This window comes from Elgaria multicarinata, chromosome 11, assembly GCF_023053635.1.
Source record: "Elgaria multicarinata webbii isolate HBS135686 ecotype San Diego chromosome 11, rElgMul1.1.pri, whole genome shotgun sequence".
Taxonomy (NCBI): domain Eukaryota; kingdom Metazoa; phylum Chordata; class Lepidosauria; order Squamata; family Anguidae; genus Elgaria; species Elgaria multicarinata.
This window is the reverse complement of record NC_086181.1, coordinates 19,962,599-19,990,344: the sequence shown is the minus strand read 5'-3', so window position 1 is coordinate 19,990,344 and position 27,746 is coordinate 19,962,599. Positions and strand designations below refer to the sequence as shown.

The following is a 27,746-nucleotide window of genomic DNA, read 5'->3' as shown; positions in this document are numbered from 1 at the left end:
TTTGCACCTCCTACCTTGCACATCCAAGCCCCTAAACAATTTGGAACCATGAAGTGGGTAACGTTCATTTCTTGTCTTTTCTTGGTCAGCTTTGCGGAATCCAAACACTTGCCCAGAAGATACCGGGATGTAGGTAAGAATATATTTTTTTAAAATAAAAATATTATTTTCATTATAATATTCATATAATATTTCATATAATTCTTTTCATATAATTCTACTAAAACAATTTAAAGGGTTTTTGATGATATTTCTTAATAAAGACTAGGAGTTCAGTTTATTGGGACATTATCCTGTACAAGCGTGGTTCACTTCAGTGGGTTTCCCCCCAGTAAATACCCTAGGGAATTGTGCCTTCATATGGAACTAGACATTCTGATCTACATCCAAAATGGCAGCCATGTGTCTAGTTCACTCTGTCTGTAATATCTAATGTAAGTTACCCATGGTATTCTGACAACACAGCATTGTATATTCTCATATCAATGGTTCCTCCTGGCCAGGACAACATTGTGATGTCATGGCACAGATACATTTTGCCAGGTGTTAAGAATAGATATGCCTATTGCAATCTTTATTTCAGTACAAGATGAACAAAGGTTTAAACTAGAGCAGGAGGGAGAAACATTTGTCAGCTCATGGGTTGTATTTCCTCCCGCCTCATCTTCCAAATACCACATGCCAGCAGTGGGGAGGGCCAAACCAAAACCACACAAGGATGCCATCCTTCACATGCATCTCGAATCATTCCTCCATCTCTAAATCCACAAAAAGCCACACATCCATTCATTCTCATTCATTGAGGATTTTGAGATGGGGGGGGACGTCACGTTTCTTACCGTTGCTCTGCTTCCTGCTTCTCTCCCACAATAGGAATGAGCAGTATTACACGGGGAAGAAAGCAGTGACCAAGTGGCCCATTCGTTTTAGCGGAGCAGGGCCCTCATACTGGGCATTTTATAGTGCAACCTCTCCTGCACAATGCAGGAAATAGAGACAAATATCATTATAGTTCAGAAGAGTAAGTTTTTTGGAGTCTAATTTTGTAATGAAAAACAAAATGCTAAAGAAGTGGGAGATGTGCAGGAGGATCACTGCATCATCAAAACCACCCGTAAACACCCATGTGTGGCCAGTCACAAGCGTGCTATAAACACTCATTTAAAGAAGCTGATTCACACATTATTTATTTATTTATAGATTTATTTTATTTTGCCACTTTGCCATCCAATAACCAGAGTTTTCTGGGCACTTCAGAATGAATAAAATCATAAAATACAACACAGCAAAATACAGTTTAAAACTACAGTGTAAAATAATAATGAAAACTGGAATAAAACTTAGAAGCAATGCAAAGATTTTTTAAAAAATGACAGATTTAAAACAGCAGAAATGATCAGATGATAAAAAAAGAAATGATCAGATCATGATGTATTATTATTATTATTATTATTATTATTATTATTATTATTATTATTATTTCATTTTTATACCGCCCAATAGCCAAAGCTGTCTGGGAGGTTCACAAAAATTAAATATATAGTATCCTCATCCACCTCAGGTAAATGGAGTCCAGGTTTTGGAATACCACTAGGGCCACTTTTCCCCTGAAACTGGATGCAAAGTTCCCCCCACTCCTGATCCTTACACATCTTTTACAGACCTTGCAGGGAATGAGTGGTAATATCCACAATTACCCTCCAGAAATTGAAGACCTATGGGGAGGTGCTAAACCCTGGAGAATGATGAGTTGAGCCAAAAAATTCTCAGAAGACATTTTTTCTCTGAAATGTCATGAGATTTTCTTTTCTTACCCCTAGAAATAAAAGGCCACCATTTAGATTCCCCCCCCCCAAAAAAAAATATTCTTGGCCATTTGTTTTTGAGATGGCTGCACACATACCCTACTGCTAAGGATGAGGTACTGTGGAGGACATCCTTGCCAATGGTATGAGAAATTGTTGGAGAATTGTCAGCCTGGTTTTTTTCTGCCCACAAATAGAGTGGAGAATTTCAAGAAGCCATTTAAGCACAGGTATAATATGAACAAGCGGTGGTGAGCAGCAATGGTCATGCTATTCTTTTTCTAGCAATCAGGAAAATTGCATACACCACCTGCTCAATTGCCTTCTCTTTTGAATGCACTAACACTGCAATATTTCGAACACTTACCCGGAAGCAAACCACTTTGGACTCAATTGGGCTTACCTCTGCATAGATATGCATATTGCACTGTATGAAAAAAAAAAGTTATGGCTTATGTTATAGAAGCATTAATTGAAACTATGACTGCTGTATTTTTTTTTACAGAACACGACACCATCAGCCGTGCTTCTGACCTGTCACCAGTGGAGTTCAAAGCCGTGTAAGTCTTCCAGAAAGTTTTGCTCAAAGTTAGTTCTAGAGGTCCTCAACCAAAAATAAAGAGGGGCATTAGGTACAGAGATTATGAACAAATAGTTCAGTACTTGTTTGGGATGGCAACAACAAAATTGTAAGAAGTGGCCATCAAATGAACCTAAACACAATGGCAAACTTTAATGCTCAATTGTAGTTGATTAATGGGATAGATTCATTGATTAAAACCATTTGATCAACTAAAAAGGTGATTCCTCCAACTGACCAGGAAACAGATTTTTAAGCAGTGTTAATTATTACACAATCTTATCAAAACTGCAATTGAATCAGCATTCCATTGTCATACACAGGAGGGAGTGTTTCATAATTAAGTAGGTGATTTGGGGCATGGATCGGATTCACCCAAATCCAGTACTGAATCAGGCGGATGTTGGACGAATTAGGAGATGTCTGTGAATGGTTTTAACAAAGTTCTCAAATCACTGTGCCTTTGGGGTGGGATGTTGGTTTTATATATTGCAGGAGTGCTCCGGTGTAGCATGTGGGACTTGGGAAGGGATGACCTTGTGAGCTTTTTTGGGAATGTAAAATATTCAGGCCTTTGCACATCCGTTATCCATTCCTGCCCTATTGTATATTTTGTGACTTTGGTGCCAATTAAGAAGAAAACAAAATAGTCTGAAACCCATTTTCAATCATTCCAACCAGGGGTGTTGGAGGAACTCAGTCAGCAGAAGGTAGGGAGATTCATGAGCTTTCATCAGCTCAGCTTCCTGGGGGGGGGGGATCTACACTACTGCTTGAAAGCGCTTTATAACAGTTTTGACAACTGTTGGGGCCCAGGACACACTGCATATACAGGTTTCAAAATGTTTTCAAAGTGCTTTAAAGCACTTTAAAAGCAATAGTGTAGATCCCCCCTGGACTTCCTAGCCCCAGGACCTATCCTTCTGAAGTTTTGTAGGTTTCATGCCTAGCTTTCTGGATATTTGTGATGCATGCCATTTTCATACAAATTGTATCCCCATCACCACCACAACACAAAAGATTGAAGACTCTTGTTCCACCAACCTTTTTCTCTCTCTTCCCTTTGGGAAACTCCCAGATTGTAAATGATGCTATTATACACATATCTCTTGAACTTTTAATCTAAAACTTAGTAAGACTCATCCCCTAAGAAGGGACAACTATTCCCAGAAAGGTCTATATATGCAGATTTAATTGATTTATCAGTTAGAATGCATCAAATGACTCAAGCAAGGTTAACTTGTAATTGTGTGACAGACCTAGCAAATAGTTAAAAATGAATTTACACCAATCGTTTTAGAGTAGCATACCAATAATTGGTTGTCAGAATTGTAGCCACATAAAGAAGGTGAACTGCTCATGACATCTGACACAATTCAAGACCTTTTGGGATGCTCATCCAAGCTTATCATTATCTCATTAGGCCCATTTTCCTCCTCTAATGTCTCCCACTTGGCATTTTGGGAGTCAAACCTTAGAAGCGCTTGCTTCACCATAGATCCCCTTTCCTACCCAACACACATTCTTAGCAAACTGTTAGTGACATAGATCCCCATAACTACAACTCAGACACCATCCCAAAGGACATCTTTGCCCTGAGAGTTTGTATAGTAGAATATAAACCCTATTTAGATGTTTGCTGGCATGATGTGTAGAGCTGAAGTGGGGTTGGGACATGTGTGAGCACCCAAGCACCTAGACATGAGAGGTCCTGGGAGGCCTTTGTGCATTGAGTGCAAAAATCTCTACAGGGCCTTGTAATTCTGTGCAGCCAAAGGTGCTCATAAAGCTCCCATGATCTGAAACTCTGATAAGACATGAAACTCATTGTTTCCTTTATCGCCTTTTTTCTCTCCAGTTCCTTAGTCCTGTACTCTCAGCTCATGCAGAAAGCCACATTGGAGGAAGTGAAAAAACTGGTGCATGATGTTGAAGAGGTTGCAAAGAAATGTGCTGCTGATGCACAGTCAGACCCAGATTGTGCAAAGTCTTTGGTAAGCCTTCGAGAAATAACTTCCTTTGAAATATTGATACACAGTATAGTCTAGATTCCTGGTCAATCATGAATTTGTTTAGCATTTGTTGATAGCTAATAAACAAAGTGCCCACCTTAACAGGAAATCAAAAACAAAAAGGAAAAGACAATTAAAGAAACCAATCCATGCAAAAGAGAGAGAAGATGTCTCTTTTAAGAGAACATGTCTTAAGATCCTGGATCAGATGGTGCTCAAGCTATGCAGAGCTGTAATTAGGGATATCACCGAAATCCACAAAAGAGAATTTAAAAAGAGTTCAGATTTGCTTACCACTAGGTTGGGGGCTTGTGGACTGTTTTGGTAACTTTCTGGAATTTTGTGCAAATTTAGCAATAGAAAAACACAGACAACTTGCTTAGAAGTGTCCGAAATGTGCATTCCCTTGTAGGCTAAAGTATGAAAGTGCTTATGGGTGGGGTGAAGAAATTTGTTCATTTTAAGCAGAATTGTACATTTGCACCTTACACTAATTCAGAAACCATAAAAACTATTCTGATTCTATCAGTCAGTGGATGATGGAACGAAAGGAGCTTGGCAATCTTCAAAGCGCAGTTGGAACAATTTTTACACAATACGTACATCCTTAGTTGTAATAAGCCACACAATGAAACACAGATTTTGCAGGTTGTAGGTAAATGGGCACTATGTTGGTAAGATTTCCAAAATTCTATACCAGAGTTTTCACCCACAACTCAGAAGTATCCTTTCAGATTTCACATCAAATATTTGTGAAGAAGGCAGGGGCTAAGATTCAGAGATAGAGGTATGGATATATTGGATACATATCTTGGATATATTCAAGATTAAATTTCAAGAAACCAGTGTATTTTAATAGTGCTTGTCATTATCTCTATTTTATATGCCTAGCAATAAAGGATACAAAGTTATCAATATCAATAAAAGGGGCCACCCTGCCTTCCATTCTTACCTTGTGATACCAAATAATGTGTGCTGATTGTACATATTAACCGGTGTATAATAGCCATTCAATCTTGTGAATCATCGGGTTGACTAGAGATAGAATCCACTCCCCCACTCCCCATCTGAGAAATCATTATCAGGCAGAGGCTTCAGAAAATGTACCTCATTCTCCCTGAATGGTGCTCCTGCCCCAAGTCTTTCCTGGGTGCCTCCTATATCACGCTATCGCCACTGTAATGAAGGACTCTTTCTTTCCCACACATTGTTAAGGAATTGTGTCTCTTGGCGTAGCCTGTCTTGAAGGATATGTATTTCCACATATTAGTAGCATTATGAGAGAGGGAAGGAGGGAGGGAGGGAGAGAGACAGAGAGACAGAGAGACTGAGGCCATAGGTAGACCTAAGGTTTATCCCAGGATCATCCTGGGTTCATCCCTGCCTGAGTGCTGGATGCCTTGTGTGGCACTTAGATGAACAGGTTTGACCCCAGGACAATCCTGGGATAAACGTTAGGTCTAGCTACAGCCAGAGACAGATAGTCATGGAAAGACTTGGTTCACTCATACCAGAAATTTGTTTTCAATTAACCACCTAAACTCACCCTGTTTTTAGGTTGTGAGTGTGACATCTGAACCTGCATACTATGGGTATAATACTTAAGTTTCTTCTACAGAATAACATGGAACCTATGCCTTGAAATTTGAAGTGCTGAAAACATATCTCTTTGGGAAATGAAATTTTGTGTGACAATAAATATATGCCATTTCTGCCATGTGGAATCCTTCCAGACATTACTTGCTTAACAATGTGTGAGAGACGTTTCTCATTACAGTGGAAGTAGCATGAAATGTTACTATGAGGCACCACTTGCGGGTAGAAATATCATTCACAAAAAGTGGGGTGTATTGGCTGATTCCCTGTGTGGTGATTCCTAGAAGCTCTCTTATTTCTGGTCAACTTGCTGATTCACCACATTGAATGACTATATATATATATATATATATATATATATATATATATATATATATATATCTCAAAGCAATGCTATGGGCTAGATACTCAGGTGACAGAGAGTTCTGATGTCAGAGCCTTCCATCCCTCCTAAGCCCTATTCAGCTGTTGCTAGCAGGATGGGAGGAACATGAAAGGCTATTTTTGCATGTCTGCCCTCCTTTTCAGCAGTATTCATTAGATAGTCCTCTGAGACCTAATATGCTTTCTCTTGTGCCAGCAGGGCCAGGAGCTGAGAGGCGTTTGGATCTGCTAGATCTATGGCTTCTCTTTTCCCCACCCACTGGCTCACCTCCAACGTGCCCCTCTCCACACTTCCCAAGGTCAGGGTCCTGAACTTGAGAAATGGAGCCACTGGGCAGCATTTTGCTTCACCTGGGAGGGACTTCTGAGATGGAGAGGAGAGCAGCTGGGGGTTCTCTTCTGAAGCTCAAGTTCACTTTCTGCTCTTGGTGGAGGAGTCCTGCTTCGTTCTATGGATTCTCAGTTTGATGGCCATAAGATTGGTCTGTTATCAAATCAATCTATGAAGCAACCTCACACATTATTTTGTTTCAGAAAGTTAGCAAAACAGTCCACAAGCCCCCAACCTTAGAGAGAATGATTTAAAAAAGACATGAAAAGAAAAGAAAAATATTAGGGCTTTAGCCATTTATTTCATTTTATAATTTAATGGGGCCCTGGAGATTTCCAAAAGAGATGTGTTAGTTTGCCTGTTTCAGTAAGTAAAGGGATGAGTACATTCCTAATGAATTAAAGCAATGCTTTGCTTCTCTCTATCAGCGTACTCTTTTCCTGGAGGAAATTTGTCATGAGCAAGGTCTAGCTGAGAAATATGGATTTACTGAATGCTGTGGTAAAGCTGGTGAGGAAAGAAAAGACTGTTTCCTGTCCCATAAAAATGCATCTCGAGGATTCATTCCACCCTTCCAACAACCATCCGTCGAGGAGGGCTGCACAGCATATCATGATAACAAAGACCACGTTTTGGAAGAGTGAGTTAATTGATTCAGGGGTTCCGTTCTCTTATTTTAGTTTCTATTGCATCTCATCTATCACATCATTGCAAATACTCACTGCTACTTCATGGCCAGTGTCAAATATCAAGTGGATCCTGCTACAAACTGTGGTGGGGTATCCTCATTTCTTAACGCAAGTCCCCTTGATTATTTATTTATTTATTTATTTTATTACATTTATATACTGCCCCAAAGCCAAAGCTCTCTGGGCAGTTTACAAAAGTTAAAAACATTAAAAACAGCTATACACAAATTTAAAACCACCATAGGTCTGGGTTTCACAAAGGTATCCTGCAATTTAGCCCCTCCTACTTTTGTTCCCAGTGGAACCCACTTGGCTATGCCATCTCCCATGATATTCCTTCCCAACCTCACCCATTTTCTACTGTTCAGTACCACATGACACCCATGTGGCCACTGAGCATGCTCAATTTTCATTGTGATTATGTGTGCATGCATGTAGGGGGGACTATGGTGTCACCAGCCTCAGTGACGTCTATTTTTCAACCTCTCCTATGCTGCCACTACCCTATTCTTTGTCTTCTAACAGAATGAGGGAATAATAAACCTTTTGTGTGTGAGTGTATGTGTATTGTCCACCTGAAATAACGTATATGACTGAGCAGACATGGTTGTTAAACAAAATAAGAATACAATTTATTCATATAGAAACAAGATTTTAAAGACACTTTAAGATTATTCTACTTACATCCACATACATCTACCTCCCTCAATATCCCAGGGAATACTAACCACCTCCAAATCCTATAACCCCACTTCCTTAATACTATCCTGAAATAAGCCTCTACTAAGCCCCACTCACTCCTACCCTCCCTAATTCTGTAACCCTGACTGACTTCTAACTCTGAAGTCAATCATCCACCTTAGATAAACCTCCTGGGATCATCCTGGGGCCATCCCTGTTAATGTAAATGACTCACAGGATATCCTGGGAGCAGGCAGAGACAACTCCAGAATGATCCCGGGATAAACCTTAGGTCTAGCTAAGGCCTAACTCTAGCCCAACTGCCCAACTGTCCTCTCACTCCCCCTCCTCTCTCTCCATTCAAATCAACCAACCAATCAGACAACACCATTCACACGGCTCATCATTCTGACTCCCCCCTCCCACTTACTTACCATTGCCTGAAAATAAAAGAATGGGCCACAGCAAATCCCAACCTGAACCAAACACTTAAATATACATATATAAACAATAACATAAATTATCATTTTGTCACAGGGACACTTCATTTTCAAATTGGGTTCCCCTTGCAACCCCTGGAGGCTTTTCCAGTCGTACTATACCACTCTGTGTTTCTCATTGGCTCCATTTTGGCTATGCAACCATTTGAACACAGGGCTTGCATTCACCATTTAATGGGGTGATACAGAATGGTACAAGCAGAGATGCTGTAAAATCTACTTTATTTATTTATTTATTTCTTACATTTCTATACCGCCCAATAGCTGAAGCTCTCTGGGTGGTTCACAAAAATTAAAAAAATTCAAAGTATAAAACAACAATATAAAACCATAATATAAAATACAATATAAAAGCTCAACCAGACAAAAACAGCAGCAATGCAAAATTACAAATTTAAAACACCAAGTTAAAATTTATTTATAGACTGTTAAAATGCTGGGTCTTCACCTGAGGTCTAAAAGCATATAATGTAGGTGCCAAGCGAACCTCCTTAGGGAGCTCATTCCACAGCCGGGGTGCCACAGCAGAGAAGGCCCTCCTCCTGGTAGCCACCTGCCTCACTTCCTTTGGCAGGGGCTCATGGAGAAGGACCCCAGAGGATGACCTTAGGGTCCGGGCAGGTACATATGGGAGGAGGCATTCCTTCAGCATTGTAGCCAATGGGATCTAAGCAGGTTCACTGTGTGTAGCCTCTGTGCCTTGTGGATGGGAACTTGAATCTTAGGGATGAGTGAGCTCACCCACATCTGATTCATTGGACGCGTGAACCATCCCCACCCATCAGGATGTGAAAGCAATCATCCACCTTCACTCCAGAAATTACTTATTTCCCCATTGTGTAAATGGCAGCTATAAACACCTTTACTCTTGAGTAAATGTTTTGTTTTTATTATTTTTTTACAGCTGCCATTTATGCAACGAGGAAATGAGTCATTTCTAGAGTGAGGGTAGATGGCTGCTGAGTGCTCATTGGAACTCAGGGTTTCTCAGAGCACTGGTCCACAACTGAGTCACAGATGCGCAACTGGGACCAGTGGTGGAAGACACAGGGGTGTCTGTCAGACTCCCCGGCTCAGTTGGGCGCCCACAACATCCCTCTTCTTGATGATACAACTTTCTTTAAATAGAACAGATTCTCTGCTGTATGAAAATGCAGCACAGATTAACGCAAACTACTTTCTTTTCACATAGATACATCTATGAGGTTGCCAGAAGGAATCCTCTTGGAATGGTTGCTGTAATTGTCAACGCAGCGCATGACTATGACGATGTACTGGAAACTTGCTGCAAGGCAGAAGACAAGAACGCCTGCTTTGGCGAAAAGGTATTTCACGACCGTTCAAATTGAACCTTGACATTTTGCATAGGGAGGCTTAGAGAATTCACCTCAGCTAGATTCATAGGAAACTACTTCATATCAATTCAGGGCATGTATACATCTCACCATTTATTGTCTACTTGGACAGTGGCTCTCCAGGGTTTCATGTACAGATCTTCCTCTTCCCCGTGCTATGAAAAACCTTTTATTTAGATATGCCATGCATTGAATCTGGTAACTTTTACCAGGCCTACCACCAACAGACAGAATGGTGGGGCAAATGACAGGGCCCAATGGCTCCATCCATCATTGCCACTACCACTTTGATTTTGCTGTTGTTGCTGCTGGCTGCTCACCTGCTCATGGTGGTCATTGGCAGGAATCACAACGCATTTTTACTGATAGCTATCAGCCAGGCACCCAAATTTGCTCTACCTACCATTTTCATTATGGTAACCCTGCCCATAATGTGCATACATCAGAGGTGGGACCAGCACAATTAAGCCAGCATAGCCAGGATATTTGTGTGAATTGACTAAACAGCCCTCAGTTCGGACTACTCCAAAACCGGAAGCTGGAACTGCCATCCCTCCCCAAGGTATCTTTATCAGAAAAGAACTCAAAATACTGGAATCAGGGATCCTGGAATTTTATTTATTCATTCATTCATTCATTCATTCATTCATTCATTCATTCATTATTGCATTTCTATACCACCCAATAGCTGAAACTCTCTGGTCAGTTCACAGAACTTTTGCAAAAGTTTACAGCTATATGGTTTTAAATTTGTAATTAATCAATTAATTGCATCAATTGCAGAGCCATTCTTTGCATGCTTACTAAGAAGTAAGTCTTATTAAGTGCATTGTGACTTACTCCCCAGTATGTGTGGATAGTATTGCAGATTTATTTAATTTAAAATTCCCTTCCCAACTAAGACATTGGCCTCTGTGCACATCCCCTGACCTCTGAGCCAACCCTCTGTCAAAAATCTCATATTTCTCTCTGGAACCTGCTTTCTTTTTCCTGCCTGATGACTCACTGCAGGGAACCAGGTGTGCAAGTGACCCTTGTAGGTTGCACATTTGATCTAGTGAGTTCATAGAAGAGCAAAATTATGCTAACACCAGCCCATAAAATATCACTTGCTCTGTACAAACTTTGCCCAGTCTAAGTGGATCCTAGAAGCAGACGCCAATGGCCAATAGAATGGAGAGATTGCCCACATTCTATTCCCATATTTGTCCAATCCCAGAATTTAATACAGTTTTATGTTCTCTCTTCTTTTTAATGCCACTTGGCTCGGGACATTTTAAAAAAGAAATCTAAAGTTCGAGTATGTGCAATTCAGTTCCCTCAATTTTCCCTTTTGTACTACAGATCCTGTTCTTGCTTGTTACTGCTATTTATCTGTTTCTTTATGTCATTTCATTTCTATACCACCTCATAATGAAAGCTCTCTGGGCAGTTTACAACAATTCATAAAAATTCAAAATACAGCATAATAAAAATAGTCTAAACTTTATAAAATTAAAACAATGCAAATGGCTATAAACAGTTTCAATAAAGAATATTTTGCCTAATTGACCTGCTCTAAAACAGCAGACATAGATGCCTCATCATATAACATTAAATGCATGGCAGTAGAGGGTAGTCTATTAGCACCAAGAAAATGACAATGTTGGCTTCGGGCATTCTTTAGTCAGAGGGCCACCACTGAGAAGATCCTCTCCCTTGTTGCCATCTTCCAAAACTCCCTTGTAGGTAGCACTTTGAGATGTTGATTGTGGTGTCCAAATATGTTCAGGTCAGAGAGGCGTTTCATCAGGTATTGAGGTCCCGAGCCATGTAAGGCTTTATAGGTTAAAACCAGCATCTTGTACAGTATCAGGCACAGAACCATACAGGCAGCCAATGCAATGCAATGTTCAGAGCTTCTGGTCCCAGTTTGTAATCTGGCAGCCACATTTTGCATTAGCTGCAGTTGCTGAACACTTTTGAAGGTCAGCCCTACATAGGGTGCATTGGAGTAATCTAACATGGGTATTAACAGAGGAAAGATTACTGAAACCAAGTTATCTCTGTCTACAGAGGAGTATAACTGGGCCACCAACCCAACCTGGTAGAAGGCACTCCATGCTAGTGAAGCCACCTGAGACTTAAGTGATAGAGATGGCTCCAGGAAGAGCCCCAAGCTATGAACCTGCTCCTTCAAGTAGAGTGCAAACCAATCCAGAACAGGTTGAAAACCCTCCATCCAGTTGGAAGAACCACCCATTAATGGCATCTCAGTTTTGTTTGGATTGAGCTTCAGTTTTCAGAATATTTACTGAAATCACACTTCGTGCAAATTTGCAGATAAAAATAGTACAATTTGCACAAAAATCCAGGTGTAATGGTCCCTTCTACCTGCCATTTTGCACAAATCATGCTATTTAAAGCGTGAATTTGCACAAATCTTGATATCCCTAAATATTCCCACCTGTAATTTTGCCCAAAATTGCAGCTTGAATAAAAAACAAGCGCAATCTGAAAATCATCCTCCAGCATCCTCCATAACATTGCTAGGATTCTTGTCACATACCTCTCGGATCCCCTTTGGCCACTTCACTGGCTCACCTAGAAATGCAGCTGCCCCCAGATGTCTCCAGAGGTTGTTTGTAGCTTTGCATCATCCTGGGCAAATGGGTGACTCATATCAAGACACCTCCCCAACCCCCACACCACATGAGAAGCTAGCTCATGACAAATTTACACTCCCAGGACATGTCTCAGTATACAAAGTGCAATATGACTGCAGCATGCAGGCATGATCTAGACCAGTGATCTTCAACTGATCCAGACCTCAGACCCACCTCAGAATCCCAACTTACAACATGGGATGCATTTTCACAATTTTCCCCATGCCCAACATGGCAGCAACAGCTTTTCCGCAACCTAGCAGGACTGATCTTGCAACCTATTTTTGTGTCAAGACCCACCAATTGAAGATCTAGGCAAGGTAACCAATATTGACTTCCATTGAGTGAGATGCTGTTCCCAAATAGTTCCTAATGAAATCAATCAAACCAAGAAGTGCTTTCACTTTGTTTATATCTTGCCCCTAATTTTGTAGGGCATTATGAGGAATTGTTCGTTCTTCTATTTTTGCCTTCCAGACTGCTCTAATAAATTTAAACAAAACAAAACAAAATACTTTCCCTCAGATTTTTTTAATTGTTCTTTTTGTGTGTGTGTGTGTGTGTGTGTGTGTGTGTGGGTTAACAGGCAACAGCTGTTACACGTCAACTAAAAGAAGCCTTTGGTGTGCAGAAACAGACATGTAGCATCCTAAAGAAGTTTGGAACAAAACACATACTGGCAATGTAAGTCTGTTTGGTTAGTGGGTGGAAATACGCTAAATAGATGACAGAGGCAGTATCTACACTACTGCTTTAAAAGGGTTTATAACAGTAGTGACAATGACAACAGTTGGGGCCCAGGACACATTCCATATACAGTTTTCAAGCCATTTACAAAGTGTCATATCCTGCTTGGTATAGATCTGGCCAGAGTGACAAATGTTGGTGAAGACTAAATACTTTGATCAGAATGTGAACCCTATGGAATCCAAAAACAAATAGCTGAAAATATATTTTAATTTTCTGGTGTTAGTCTTTCTGTCTTTCATGTACACACAAGTCAAGACAAACTTGGATTAGATCTACCCTACTGCTTTATAGCGGTATTGAAGTACACTGGAAACTGTTGGGTTACAATACACATTCCATATACCATTGTCATAGCATTATATCCTGTTTATTATTCTACATTTGAAATTATATGACACAAGGTGTAGATCTGGCCTTGGACTGGGAGAAGTTCACAGAACTGTGGTTAGGATGGAGCCAAGCTCCCTGTATTCCACCACCACATTATGGGGTCATCCACTGTCATTTTGACCGTGATGTGAGCAGACACACCACTGAAACGTGTCTGGGGAGAAAAAGTTAGGATTGTTCAAATGATTCAGGTATAGAAGCCGTTCCATATATAGCAGAGTAGTACAGGAATTAAAATTAAAAACCCCACATGTATTCGACGACTCCAAGGTTGGCTGGGTAATCTAGCATCTTTCAGCTCCGGCATGGATTGGGAGACTAGCTCTGGTGCCGATCAAAATGATTAAAATCTTTAATAATTCTTGTCTGTGACACAGACAAGAATTATTAAAGATTTTAATCATTATGATCAGCACCAGAGCTAGTCTCTCAATCCACGCCTGCACAGTGGTGCCTTCTCACCCTGCCAACTACACATCTTTCAGATCCGAACATAGTAGTCAGCTAGATGTTCCGTCAAATGGGTTGGGATCATCTTCTGCATTTTTTGGAATACTGAAGAAGAGGTGGAGAGGGACAGCAGCAGTGGTATCTCTTCTGTTCCTTTCTTTTCTATTCTCTGAGAGAATGGAGCCAAGCACTTGTAAGTCTTTTGAAACATTGGCTGCTGCTGGAAGGCAAACCATGCCCCCATCTACACCAGGCAGGATATTGCACTATAAAAGTGGTATGAAAGTGGTATATAAAAGTCAGGAGCCACACTACTGCTTTATAGTAGTACTGAAGTGCACTGGCAACTGTTGGGCCACATTGACATATACCTTATACCACTTTCTTACCCTATATCCTTCTTGGTGTGGCCCTGCCTTTTATATACCACTTTCATACCGCTTTCAAAGTACAATATCCTGTCTTGTGTAGATGAGGCCTGTTTGCATACAAAGTATGTGTGTTATTTTTTTCTTTATTGCAAATATGCAGACTGATGCAAAAATAGGATGGAATAGAGTTCTAAATGCAAAAGTGGCAGACGAGAAATACTGTTTTGTCATGTACTAATTGTGATCATTCTGTTGATCCTGCTGCAAGTAAAATTGAAGCATTTTAATTATATCTTGGAATAGTCTTGCCATTTCATTGGTTTTGTTTCTAGTAAATTAGCTCAGCTGTCGCAGAAGTTCCCAAAAGCTGATTTGCCAACTCTTTCAAAGATTGCTCATGATGTTGAACATGTTCATGAAGAGTGCTGCAAGGGTGATACACTGGAGTGTTTGCTTGATAGGGTGAGATATATTTATTTAATTTCAGCATTGTTGATCCAACATGATGTTAAATGCTTTGGTCTCCTTAGAGGATTACTTCATTTTGCTCCTTTATCCAGTTTTTCATTTCCAAACTAGGGGGTTTGGGGGGGGGGCATCAGCAATTAAAAAACAAACAAAAAACATGCCTGTTATCATCCACTTTAGAAAACTGAGAATTGATAACAGAAGAGATTTCTCTTATGGATGACTTTGGCAGAGGCACTCAGCTTTTTAATAGTTTGGGCTCTACCACAACACAGTCAATGACTGTTGGAAGTGTGGGCTCCACATTTCTGGGGCTTACACACACACACACACACACAAACACCTGCCATACACAAGATTTTGGAAACATCTGCAATGTGTCTGCAAAAATATAGCTATAGGCATGTAGGTAATTTGGTGATGTGCCCACAGAAAGGTGGATGGGGATGGAGCTTGCAACACCCTTCAGCACCACATGTTCTGGAGGAGTGGTCCTAGTATCTGAAAGGGGTACAGGTACTAGGAGGTTAAGGGCAGATATTACCTTCCATGTGCCTTTGGCTAAATGATTTAGAGCTGTGGAGATGGATTGTTCATGTAATGTAAAAATAAAGCTTATGCTTCCAAACGGGGGGAATTGTAACCGAGGGCAAGAGGACTTGTAGAGCAACGTGCCCACCATAAAAACAAACAAAAAATCATGAGGAACACCTCATAAAACTCTGAGGGACTCCAAAGCTCCCCAGATAAGAATTGCAAAGCTACTTCCTTAAAGTAAGAAGTTGTTTGAGAATCTCTTTTCTTACAGAAACATGTGACAGAATACGTCTGTAGCCACCAAGATACCATTTCGACGAAAGTGAAGGGTTGCTGTGAGAAACCCCTGCTGGAACGAGGACAATGCCTTGTCCATGTAGAAAATGACGACAAGCCTGCAGATTTGTCTCCAACAGTCAGGGAGTTTATAGAGGACAAAGAAGTGTGTCAGCACTACACTCAGGATAAGGAGGCTCATCTGTCAAAGTAAGGCATAGAGATTTCAGACATTTCACAGTCCTATCTATTTGCAGGCCTGGGCTATAGGCAACCAAGTTTGCAAGGGGGATTGAGGACTGTGACAGATCCCTGGGAAAGTCCATCTGGAGACAGGAAATTGCAGCTTAGAGTCTTGGGGCTCATCTACTGTACACCAAGCAGGATATTCCACTATGAAAGTTGTATGAAAGAGGTATATAAAAGGCAGGAGCCACACTACTGCTTTATAGCAGTATTGAAGTGTATGGCAGAATCTACACTACTGCTTTATAGTGGTACTGAAGTTCACTGACAACTGTTGGGGCCCATTGACACATACCATGTACCGCTTTCATTCCACTTTCATAGTGGAATGTCCTGCTTGTAGATGAGCTCTTGGCCATATCGGTTCTCTAGGTATATAAGAAAACCTATCAGTCCCAATCCTGCAAAATTAGTTTGTGCTTAAATCCCATGGAAATAATTGGGATAAACTTATGGTGCCTTAATTTTAACTTTCTTGATATTTATGGGGCATAAAGTGTAAGCAACCTGAGGTAGATTGGATCCTGTCTGTCTGAAAACCAGATCCTTTTTCTTGGAACCCTAGTAAGTCCAATTCAAATGAGAAGCAGACAGATAAATCTTACTATTAGATTTTCAGTTATTATCATTGGGATAATGGGATTTTGTGCATTGGGGGTGGGATGCTTGGGGAATTAGCACTCTGCAGAGTCTCCCATCCTTCATGGAGATGAATGTTGAACATCTGGCCCTGATTTTGGTTCATGGCTGATGAAACACTGAGGTTTGCAATGCATGCAAATGAATGCCCTCCTTACCGGATTGTTCTAAGGATTTCCAGAGCTTTGGATACCTGAAACATTTCTTACTGTTGTTGTCTCTTCATGAAATCTTTCTGGTATTGCAGTTTTCTGTATCAGTATGCAAGAAGACATCGTGAGTTGTCAGTTCAGCTGCTTCTAAGACTCACCCAAGGTTATGAAAATTTGCTGGAGAAGTGTTGCCCAACTGAGCATCCTGAAACGTGCCTTGCTGAAGGGGTAGGTTGAGTTTTATCCTCTTGGGATAGCAGCATGTGTGTGCGCACGTTGTTTGTTGTGTTGTGTTATGTTGTAATATCTGTTAAACTGATTATGAACAATCTGTATGAAAGTGGCATAAAAAATGGAGAGGATGAAATGGAGAGGAAGAGTATTATGTACGCTGATGTGTTCCTTGGAGGAAAAAGGGCAGGATATACATGCAATAATAAAATAAATGAATAAAAAGTAGGGAAACAAAAATAAAAGACCTCTGCTGCCCCAAATGTCAGCTCTTAGCTGGATCCCACCCCTCTCTGCAAAGCCTAGCTTGATATATTTCCAGGGGCATTGCTGGATACTTAAAAGAGTTGGGGCCCAAGTCCATACAACACAAATCTGCAAACAAACAGAAACCTACATATGCTAAATGATAACTATTTATACAGGTTTAGAAATAATTGCTACAATTAATTTATATTTTAAAGGAGACAAAGGCAGCCAATTAATTCCTCATCCAGGGAATCTCAAACAAAAGCAATACAAATAATTTGCAACCTGACCTAGTCTATCTAAAACCTATGGAAAGTTCTCCCACCTGAAGGTCGATCATGATGCAGGGGACGATGCTGCAGCAAGTGGGAAGAGAAGATTTAACCCTACCCTACCCTACCCATCTTGTAAATTATCCCCTGTGTGGGAACATTGCCTTGGTACCAATGGAAACTCGGAGCTCTGTGGAATACATTGGGAGCTTTGAGAAAGAAAGAGAGAGAGAGAGAGATTGATTTGGCATGGGTTCCCATAGTTGAAGGCTAAGAAATTCTCTGGCTTAGTTGTGTCTTGGGGCTCATCTACACCATGCAGGATATTCCACTATGAAAGTGGAATGAAAGTGGTATATGGCTTCGGCTATTGGGCGGTATAAAAATGTAATAATTTTTTATTTATTTATTACATTTTTATACTGCCCAATAACCGGTACCAACAGTTGTCAGTGCACTTCAATACCACCATAAAGTAGTAGGGTGGCTCCTGCCTTTTATATACCACTTTCATACTGCTTCCATCATGGAATATCCTGCTTGGTGTAGATGTGTCCTTATCCTGAGCCTTTTCCCTGACCTCACCCATGGTAAAGAGATTCATATTGGTGCAATGCAGGAATGGGGAAATACTCTGCACAATGATCTTACAAGAGGACACAAATTACAAATTTCAGAAGTTTATCTTGCTCACTAATGCATGGGTTTCGGGCAGGACTCTTTCCCAGCTAGGATTCAGGCAGGAGATCTTTTGTGTGCAATACAGCCTTTCCAAGCTTTGATCTTTCCTTTGGTGGGTGGGTTCCTCTGTGTGGATGCTCATTCCGGCTGCTAAGCGATGGAGCACACCCTCACATCCAGGAGGCTACAAATGAGCATTTTCAAAATGCAGTGCAAATTCTGACATTTAACAAATCAAGTCATTCTCAGTCATTGGTAATGGTCAAATAATACCTGTGTCAGGAAAGGGAGGATGGATTCTATATTCTCAGAGATCCTTCTAAACTATGACCAGGGCAGGATCTATTCTACTGCTATATAACAGTTTGTAATGGTCTTGACAACTGTTGGGGCGCATGACACATTCCATATACCATTTTCAAACCACTTTCAACATGTTATATCCTGCTTGGTGTCATTCTGGCCCAGGAAGGAAAGAAAATTCTCCATTTCCTCCTCAAGCTGAAAGCAGAGAGGGATGGCGAAAGTGAATTTCAGTAAAAAAAAAAATATCCAGTGAAAATATATCTGAAATTAACATGTATAGAAAAATGCTTGCTTACATAACTGTCTTGACAAAACCTGCCTCCCCACATTTTATTTTTTTGTCCCGGACCTGACACTGTGGGAAATGATGTTATGCAAACCCATCCTGAACTGTCTTTAAAACAAATGACTTTCTGGAGCCTTGGTAAACATCCCTTTCAAGAAAGCAATCCATATTTTGTAAAAATGCTACAGATTTCTCTAAACAGTAACATTGTTAGTACAGCTCAGGCTTTCTCCCAAGGATCTTATATTTCTTATTCTTTTATTTATTTATTTATTTATTTTATTACATCTTTATACTGCCCAATAGCTGAAGCTCTCTGGGCGGTTCACAAAAAATGAAAACCATGAAGAGCATAAAAACAACCAACAATATAAAAAGTACAACGAGGATAAAACCACACAGCAAAAATTGATATAGGTTAAAATACAAGATTTAAACAGCAAAGTTTAAATTTAAGTTAAATATGGGCCAGATCTACACTACTGCTTTAAAGCATTTTAAAGAACTTTATATTATAACAGTTTCGACAAATGTATATGGAGTGTGTCCTATGCTTCAACAGTTGTCAAAACTGTTATAAAGCGCTTCAAAGCAGTAGTGTAGATCCTGCCTAGGTGTTAAAACACTTCTAGGTGGTCTTCTTTTTCAATGCAGATATTGATCAATGATTCACTTTTTTTCCCCCAGGAACAACAACTCAAAAAACACATTGCTGAAAGCCTAGCAGTAGTGAAGCAAAACTGTGAAATGTTTTCAAGATTAGGAAACTACCTCTTCGAAAATGAGTACGTTATTCTCATGAGTTTCTAGCTTGTGTATAGGGGGGGGGGTGAGCTCATAATTCCCTCTTCATCACAACAGCTAAAGCTGTAGAAGCTATATTGGAGCTCCATCATACCAGCGATTTATCACACTCTTGCCATGCCTGGTATGTGTTTTCGCAGCGTGGTACTCACATGACGTCATCCCTGTCCTGCACTCATCTCACCTCTTCCCCTCCATTTTCCATCTTATTTTGGAATGGGGAAAGTTCATTCCCCTCCCCCCCATGCACAATACAGCTGCTCCTCCATCCCCTGTATTGCTGTCAGACCATCCCATTCTTTGTTGTGTGTGTGTGTGTTGAAGGGTGGTCTCACTGACAAAAGAGGAGGGTGTGGCAGTTCTCCACTCAGCTGTTCAACTCTGAAGGGGGAGGGAGAGAGGGCACCCGAACACCCCGTGGAGAAGGCGAGCAAGGCTGCCGCTGCCCGTGCCTGGGACTCAGTCCCATTCAACTCTATGGTTCTTACTCCTGAGTAGGCATGCCTAGGTTTCCTGACCAGAACAATGTAAGCTTCTCATTGCCATACTAACGTTGACCACCAACTTCTCCAAAAACTAATTGCAATACTTTCTCTTCACTTACAATGTTTAATATGATCTTAGGGGAAAGCATAGTGTGTTGTTTTACCATAGTGGTGCAGTTTCAGGTTGCCATACTATTGTATTTAAGCAGAAATATATAATATATAAACTCTGTAAAGGAATAACTGCAGGGGGAAGGACATTTTTCTAGCATAGTATTGATACAGGTGAAAAGATACATGAGCTGAAAGAGCGCAACAACACACAGAAGTGAAAGTGCCCAACGCTAGACTTCCTAAGGAAAAGGAGGGGGAAACCACAGACTCAAACTGTGGGGGGGGGGACTAGGTTTGAAGGAGCTCTTAGAGTGACCAGATACAAAAGAGGACAGGGATCCTGTGTCTTTAACAGTTGTATAGAAAATGGAATTTCAGCAAGTGTCCTTTGTATGCATGCAACACCTGGTGAAATTCCCTCTTCATCAGAACAGTTAAATCTGCAGGAGCCCTGCCTAGCATAACCAGATACAAAAGAGGGCAGGGCTCCTGAAGTTTTAACTGTTGTGATGAAGAAGGAATTTCACCAGGTGCTGCATTCATACAAATGACACCTGCTGAAATTTCTTTTTCTATACAACAGTTAAAGATACAGGAGCCCTGTTCTCCTTTCCATATGGTTACCCTATTCCTGAACCATTTGAACATTTCAGTCCTCACCAGAATGATATTCAGGAAAAGTGTCTCTCCAGTTTCATGTCCGTTAGTAATGTTGGGCTGCAACTGTGCATCTAGTTTTAATACATTATTATTATTATTATTATTATTATTATTATTATTATTATTATTATTATTATTATAAAAATGAGGGAAGCAATGGACTTGACCACTGAAATTGGCATGAGTCTCCATTCAGACTGCAGGGAAATGCTGCGTCGAAGAAAGGGCAATGCCTGTTTCACTAATCTAATCGTTACTCAGATCTCTATCCAACATTAGCTAAGGTGTATGAAGTATTATTGGCTGCATCACAAGCTCAGGATACAAAATGTGTGTTTGAGAAGGCAAAGGAATTAGACATTAGATGAAAAGAGCTCTTGTACTGAAGATACAAGAGTTTCATTTCCACAACCCCACCAGTGCATATTTGACAAAGGCCTCACTTGTTCCTAAATCTCTCTGAAATCAGTCCTCAGTTTGTGGCAGCCAGTTCCAGTATTCTCAACTACTTTGAGCCCTACAGCAAATCCACAGTAGCTGATTTTATTTATTCATTTATTTATTCCTTCATTCAACTTCCATACCACCCAATAGGAGGAAAAACTTCCTCTCTCAATAGCTGAAAATCACACCCTATATCCTCTCTAACTGGAATATACTGGTCCATTGCTATTGCAGGATTCTTATGCGCTATGTCAAGAAAGCACCCCAACTCACATTTGAGGAACTGAAAAAGTTTTCAGAGAAACTCACCAGTGTTGCTGGAAAATGCTGCGGTCTGGATGAAGCCCACATACTGCCATGCGCTGAGGGATATGTGAGTATTTTCTCCTCCATATTATATCGTATTTCTTTATTTCAGCCTTTTCCCTCACCCTTCAATGAACCGTAGTAAATCTATGCTGTACTAATGAAATGATGCTTTACTGGCTTTATAATGAGACACATAGAACCTGCTGAGAAAAAAAAAAAGAACCCTCTCTCATGAAAAGGGGTCTATCGCAATCCCATAAGAAACTTGGAAGCAGAAGCTCTGGTAAAGTTGCAAGATTTCAGTCTGGTATAAAAATATCTTACGTTGTCAACAAGAAGCACTTCACACTAGGACCCCACCTGATCTTAATGGGGAAATTCCACATATGCACGTCTCTCAATCCCCCATCCCCAAACACTTCCTTCTTTATATTTAATAGAACACTTAATTGTATTTTAACTTTCCTATAGTAGGGAACCCAAAAAAACAACTCACAAAAGAATAAATAAATCTTAGCATTGGTAAAATTATTTGGTCCAAATTACATTGAGTAACGTAAGAAAAACCAGGATGAATAGACAAATATCAAAGTAATAAATTTGGATGTGTGTTGGTGAAATTTGCTCAGTATAAGATTGCATTTGTAGATATGCATTCAATTCTTTATACTGTATTGTCATTTAATTGTTGATGTAGTTTGATAACATTAAAATAAATTTAGCACAGGGTACCATATTAGTCTGATCAACCCTTTTGTGTCATACTTTTTATGATTGGGAATTTTATGACTGGAAATTTTCCACCTTGAGGTTCAGTTCACCTTGTTTCCATATCAAAATGTGAGGATCTCTTTTTCTTTTTTCTTTTCTTTTTTAACAGGAAAATGCTTATTTTGAAGATGCAAAATGTGCTTTTTCAAAAAAGTGTACACACGCAAATGCACAGTTTAACTACATTGATCAAACCATGAAAATATATGCTCTTTTTTTTTAAAGTGCATTTTGAAGTTCATTAAAAAAGGGTAATACATTTTTGGAAATGCCACGTTCAAGAATGTTCTAGACTTCCCTAAAAAATGGGATTGCATTCACAATCAGGCTTGCAAGAAGGGGATATTCTGATGTTTTTAATGCTAAAACAAAATTATCATACATCCTAAATAGGAGAGTATCATTTCTCAATTCAAAAGTCAACACAATCTCCCTTATTCTAGACGGATTTAGTGCTTGGGGCTATATGTCGGCGACATGAGGAACATCACATCAACAAACAAGTTTGCGATTGCTGCAGTGGCCCCTACGCTTTCCGTCGGGAATGCTTCAGCGGCTTAGGAATAGATCCAGAATACGTTCCTCCCCCATTCGACCCTGCACTGTTCACCTTCCATGCAGATTTGTGCACCGCTAATCAAGCCGATCTTGAAAAGAAGAAGCAGAGGTAAGAAACCTGCAGCCCACCTTTGGGCTTGCTATGTTGGGAACCAAGACATGAATGGCATCCTTCCCCATGTCTGCAGCCCCAGACTGCACTCCCTGGCTCTCATTCTAACTTTCCCCTGCCTTCTTACCCTCCTCTCTCTGCCAGTGACAGTCTATTCTGTGGAATGTATTCCCATAGCTTCTGAAACAAATGTATTTTCAAAGGTGTTGAAATGAGTATTTTCTAAGACCCTCCCAGTTTGTGGGCCCAGGAAATCTGAAGGTTGACATTCCTGCCCACTGCAATCCACGGGCTCATCTACACCAAGAAGGACATTCCACTATGAAAGCAGTATATAAAAGGCAGGAGCCACACTACTGCTTTATAGCGGTATTGAAGTGTACTGATAACTGTTGTGGCCCGTGGCCTAATCTTCACCAAGCAGCGTATTCCACTGTGAAAGTGGTATATAAAAGGCAGGAGCCACACTACTGCTTTATAGTGGTATCGAAGTGCACTGACAACTGTTGGGGCCCATTGACTAAAACCATATACCACTTTTGTAGTGCTATATTCAGCTTGGTGGGGCTCCTGCCTTTTATATACCACTTTCATACTGCTTTCATAGTGCAATATCCTGCTTGGTATAGATTAGGCCCATGACCCCTCCAAAATACTGCTTTCATACCACTTTCACGGTGTTTTATCCTGCTTGGTGTAGATGTGTCATGGGCCCCAACAGTTGTCAGTGAACTTCAGTTCCACTATAAAGCAGTACTGTTGATCCTGCAGCACACTTAAGTACTGTTATAAGCAGTGGTGTGGCTCCTGCCTTTTATATACAGCTTCCATACCACTTTCATAGTGGAATATCCAGCTTGGTGTAGATGAGCCCCAGGTTTCTTTCCCTTCCCACTTTCTTGGTGGTATCAGCTCACATTTCTTCTTTTCCCTGCTTCCCTTGTGAAGTTTTACCCAGCCCATGTTGCTCCCTTATCCATTTCCTTTCCTCACTGACAAGCCATGGTTTCCTCAATAAACTGGTTTTCAGTATCTGTGTACTATCTTTGCCTCCACTTTCTCTCTTCCTTCAATGCTCTGACTTACAGTCACCCTCCGTGCCTGCTCAGTTCTTCTGTCTTTTCACCATTCTTCCTTCGAAAAGTATACACATTTATCTCCTATAAGATGTTGGCACCCATTCATCTTCCTCAAAGTCTTTACCATTTTTTTTACTGCCTTCATAATTGGGAGTCAACACTGGACAGTGTGAAAAATTACTCACTAAAATCATGCTGAGTGAGAATCTCCACTTCCTTGAAGTCAATAAGGAAGTGGTAGCTCTTAGTTTCGATGTAATTAGAGACCTACCTATCATACAGATAACTGTTGTTCACATTTCAGGTTGCTTGTCAACATGTATAAACAAAAGCTCAACATCTCAGATGAACAACTTGTAGAAGTGATTGTGAAGTTCACCACCATGAAGACAGAATGCTGCGAAGAATCCGACCATGAGCAATGCTTCACAGCAAAGGTAGGCTTTTGAAAGAAAGGTTTACCTTACATGGCTGCCTGTTAAGGCTAGGGAATATCTGCAACTGATTCCAATGAGTTTCAATTTCTATGAATCTGACAGCTTAGACAGAATCACTAACCATTTGCACAAAAGGGTTAATGACCTAACCAAGGTTTAGTGTGTTGTCTGAACAGGCCCAATGTGAAATAATTGAGACCAGATCATTCAACTGTAATGTGGAGTGTGAACACACAGGCTAGTACTGGTGCCTGATCATTGGAAGTGTGGGGGATGTGTGCATGCCCTTATGTTGGGGGAGGGAGGTTCTGCAACTCCAAGTAACACAGAAAACTGGGAGACACACTACCAGTAGACCACACCCACCCACACCCACACCCACACACATACATATGTGCATTGATAACAATCCCCTGCAGGTTTAAAGCAAAAGCACTCTAGGTGTGCATTAGAGACTGAGTGCTAAAATGGTCATATTGGAAGACGGCAGAAATAAATGGAGCTTTACGCCTATTCCTCCTCCACCACTCCTATCTACTGTCTTTCTGCATCACTCAGGCACCAATCCTGCTTTACCCCTTCCCTCATATAATGCTGACCTTAACTGGTCAGACATTTCGTATATAATGTCTTGTGGAGACGTCACACTTTGTACAAGGCTCAAGAGGAATGGGGGCAGGGGTTGCATTTGAATGCTGTATTGCAGGAAAGTAGAATTGCAATTGCCATTTTTCTGCAACTGTTACTGGACCTGGGGGGTGCTTCGGTTTCTTAAGGGGGGGGGAAATGATACTATATATGCTTCATCATAAAGATGACTAGAACGAGCATGACTATATTATTCAACCAATGATGATCTGAGGGGAATCTTTGCCAAATAACATTTCAAAGTGTGTGTCTTTCCTTTCAGGGTCCAAAGCTAGTTGAAGACATTCGTACTGCTTTTGGAGTCAACTAAACATCCCAGGTGAGTAGTGGGAAGAGAGGGATTTTATTGAATGGTGTTTGTAATTGAAAACTGATGGTGCCTAAGGAAGAAGGAATGTCATCTTTATCCACCTCCTCTGAAGGCACCAACGGCAGAGAGGAACCCAGTGCTCTGGCATTGTTTACATAGCACTAATAACCAAGAAAGAGTACTCTGGGCCCAGAACACAGTTGAAAATCAAGCCCCTCCCTCCCCTCCAGGATCCCTTGTCTTCTTTCATAAACTGGGGGGTTAACTGGTCTCCAGATATCTTCTTTGGGTTTCCTTTGTTTAAGCTCCTGACATTTATGGATGCTATTTTATATTTTCATCAAACATGACATAATGTTAGGCATGCATAGTTGAGAAATTTAGAATCCAGGCTTCCTCAACCCACATCCACCCTTTCTCTTAGACAGAGAGATTCTCATAATTTGGAGACGTGTGGGTTGTTTGTTTGTTTTTGGTGGGTTTGAAGGTGGTTTGAAGGGGGATCACCTGTTTTGTCTGTCACATCCAACCTACATTTCCCTGTAGAGAACAATTTTCAGGGTTTGGGGGTTATTTCAATAGCTTGCAGATCCTGGTTGATGACAAGAGACACTTCAAGAACAGAAGTATGGGTAGTATCCAGTGGCGGGCAGCCACTGTTCCAGTGCGCACATGGCCATTCCAATAAAGTTGAGGCCATTTCCTTGAGTTTAGGAGTTTGCACCGCTGATCACACCTGCAACTGGTGTGCATACAACAGGGGCTGTGTATGTGCTGCTGCCGATGGGGATGGCTGTGCATGCACATGGACCAACATTGGAAGACCCTGTTGGATACTATACTATGTTTGGATGTCACAGCAACAAAAAACTTTCTTAAACCATTTCCCCAATTTATACAGAGGATTCCCCAAATCAAACACTTGAAGGGCCTTTTCACACCTCATGCAGTGGCAAATCCAATTTTGTCACTGGAAGTACACTCAAAGGAAGCCTCAACAAAATCAAGACTACTCTACATTTTCCATTACACAATTATGCACTGCATAACCCGATTTTCCACTGAATTTTCATGCACTAAAATTTGTTAGCAGTAAGAGATGTGGTGGTTTCTTTCTTTCTTTCTCCCTTTTTTCCTTCTGTATTTCTTTTTACGCCATCTGCAAGCAGCAGTGGCAGCAGAGTTCCTGTCTGTATGCATCTACTACTGGCCACTCACTGGAGCTCCACCACCACATTTCATGGTGTGGTGGGAAAATAAGTAGAAAGAAAACACACTACCACAGCAGCCAATAATTTCTAATTCCCTTTAATTTTGGAAGAATACCCCCAAATTCACAAACACCCCACAATGAAGTCCAAAGTTGTCAAGTGGGAACTTCTACTTCCACCATAACAAAAATGTACTTAAAACACTACACTCTTACAACAATCTGTGAATCGCCTCTTAGAGATAAGGTATCACCTCAATGATGGTTTGTAAGCTAACCTATATCCATGTTTAGCAATGGGAATAATTATTTGCTTTTCTTTCTTTCCAGCTGAGCAGTGGAAGAATGCTACAGATGAAGTCCAAATATGCCCAAGCACCCTTGATTGATTGATTGATTGATTGTTACATGTCAACCTTCTGACTCAAAGGAAAGAAGGATTTGCTTCTTCCTTAACAACCATCTTTCATGATGGTGTTAACATTGAGAATGAATAAAGTCTTCAAACAAAGCCTTCTCCTGTCAGAATCCATTGATTCAATTAATTAAATTATGTCTTACATTTTTCTGTGTGTGACTGCTGGAGCTTTGGGAGCAATCAGTAACTGCTGCAGATAGAAGATAACCAGAAACTGCTGATTGTTCCTTCCCATGAGCTTTCTTTCTCTGGCTGTAGCTAGACCTAAGGTTTATCCCAGGATTGTCCTGGGGTCAAACCTGTTCATCTAAGTGCCACACAGGGCATCCAGCGCTCAGGCAGGGACGAACTCAGGATGATCCTGGGATAAACCTTAGGTCTAGCTATTAGGGGTGTGCACGGACCCCCCGCTCCGCTTCACTTGCAGATCTGTGATTTTTGGAGCGGGCCGCTTCACCCCACCCCCGCTCCGCCCACTTCCGCTCCGCTCCGCTCGGAGCTCCGG

At 40.8% G+C, this 27,746-nt stretch overlaps 1 protein-coding gene across 1 annotated transcript; it reads left to right on the top strand.

Annotated features, from left to right (window-relative positions):
- LOC134406534 (alpha-fetoprotein-like) lies at positions 1-27,334 on the top strand. The gene is made up of 15 exons (XM_063138007.1): positions 1-133; positions 2,311-2,365; positions 4,244-4,379; positions 7,137-7,348; positions 9,771-9,903; positions 13,165-13,262; positions 14,872-15,001; positions 15,816-16,030; positions 16,953-17,085; positions 19,570-19,667; positions 21,624-21,762; positions 22,913-23,136; positions 24,523-24,655; positions 25,566-25,622; positions 27,154-27,334. Exons 1-14 carry the CDS (start codon positions 49-51, stop codon positions 25,611-25,613), a joined length of 1,839 nt encoding a protein of 612 aa, XP_062994077.1. The 5' UTR covers positions 1-48; the 3' UTR covers positions 25,614-25,622; positions 27,154-27,334.
- Positions 27,335-27,746: the final 412 nt, after the last annotated feature.

Coding starts and splice junctions, on each gene's coding strand:
- LOC134406534 (XM_063138007.1), top strand. CDS start 49: ATGAAGTGGGTAACGTTCATTTCTTGTCTTTTCTTGGTCAGCTTTGCG. Junction 16,031..16,952: donor AAGGAGGCTCATCTGTCAAA/GTAAGGCATAGA, acceptor CTGGTATTGCAG/TTTTCTGTATCAGTATGCAA. Junction 24,656..25,565: donor AGCAATGCTTCACAGCAAAG/GTAGGCTTTTGA, acceptor CTTTCCTTTCAG/GGTCCAAAGCTAGTTGAAGA.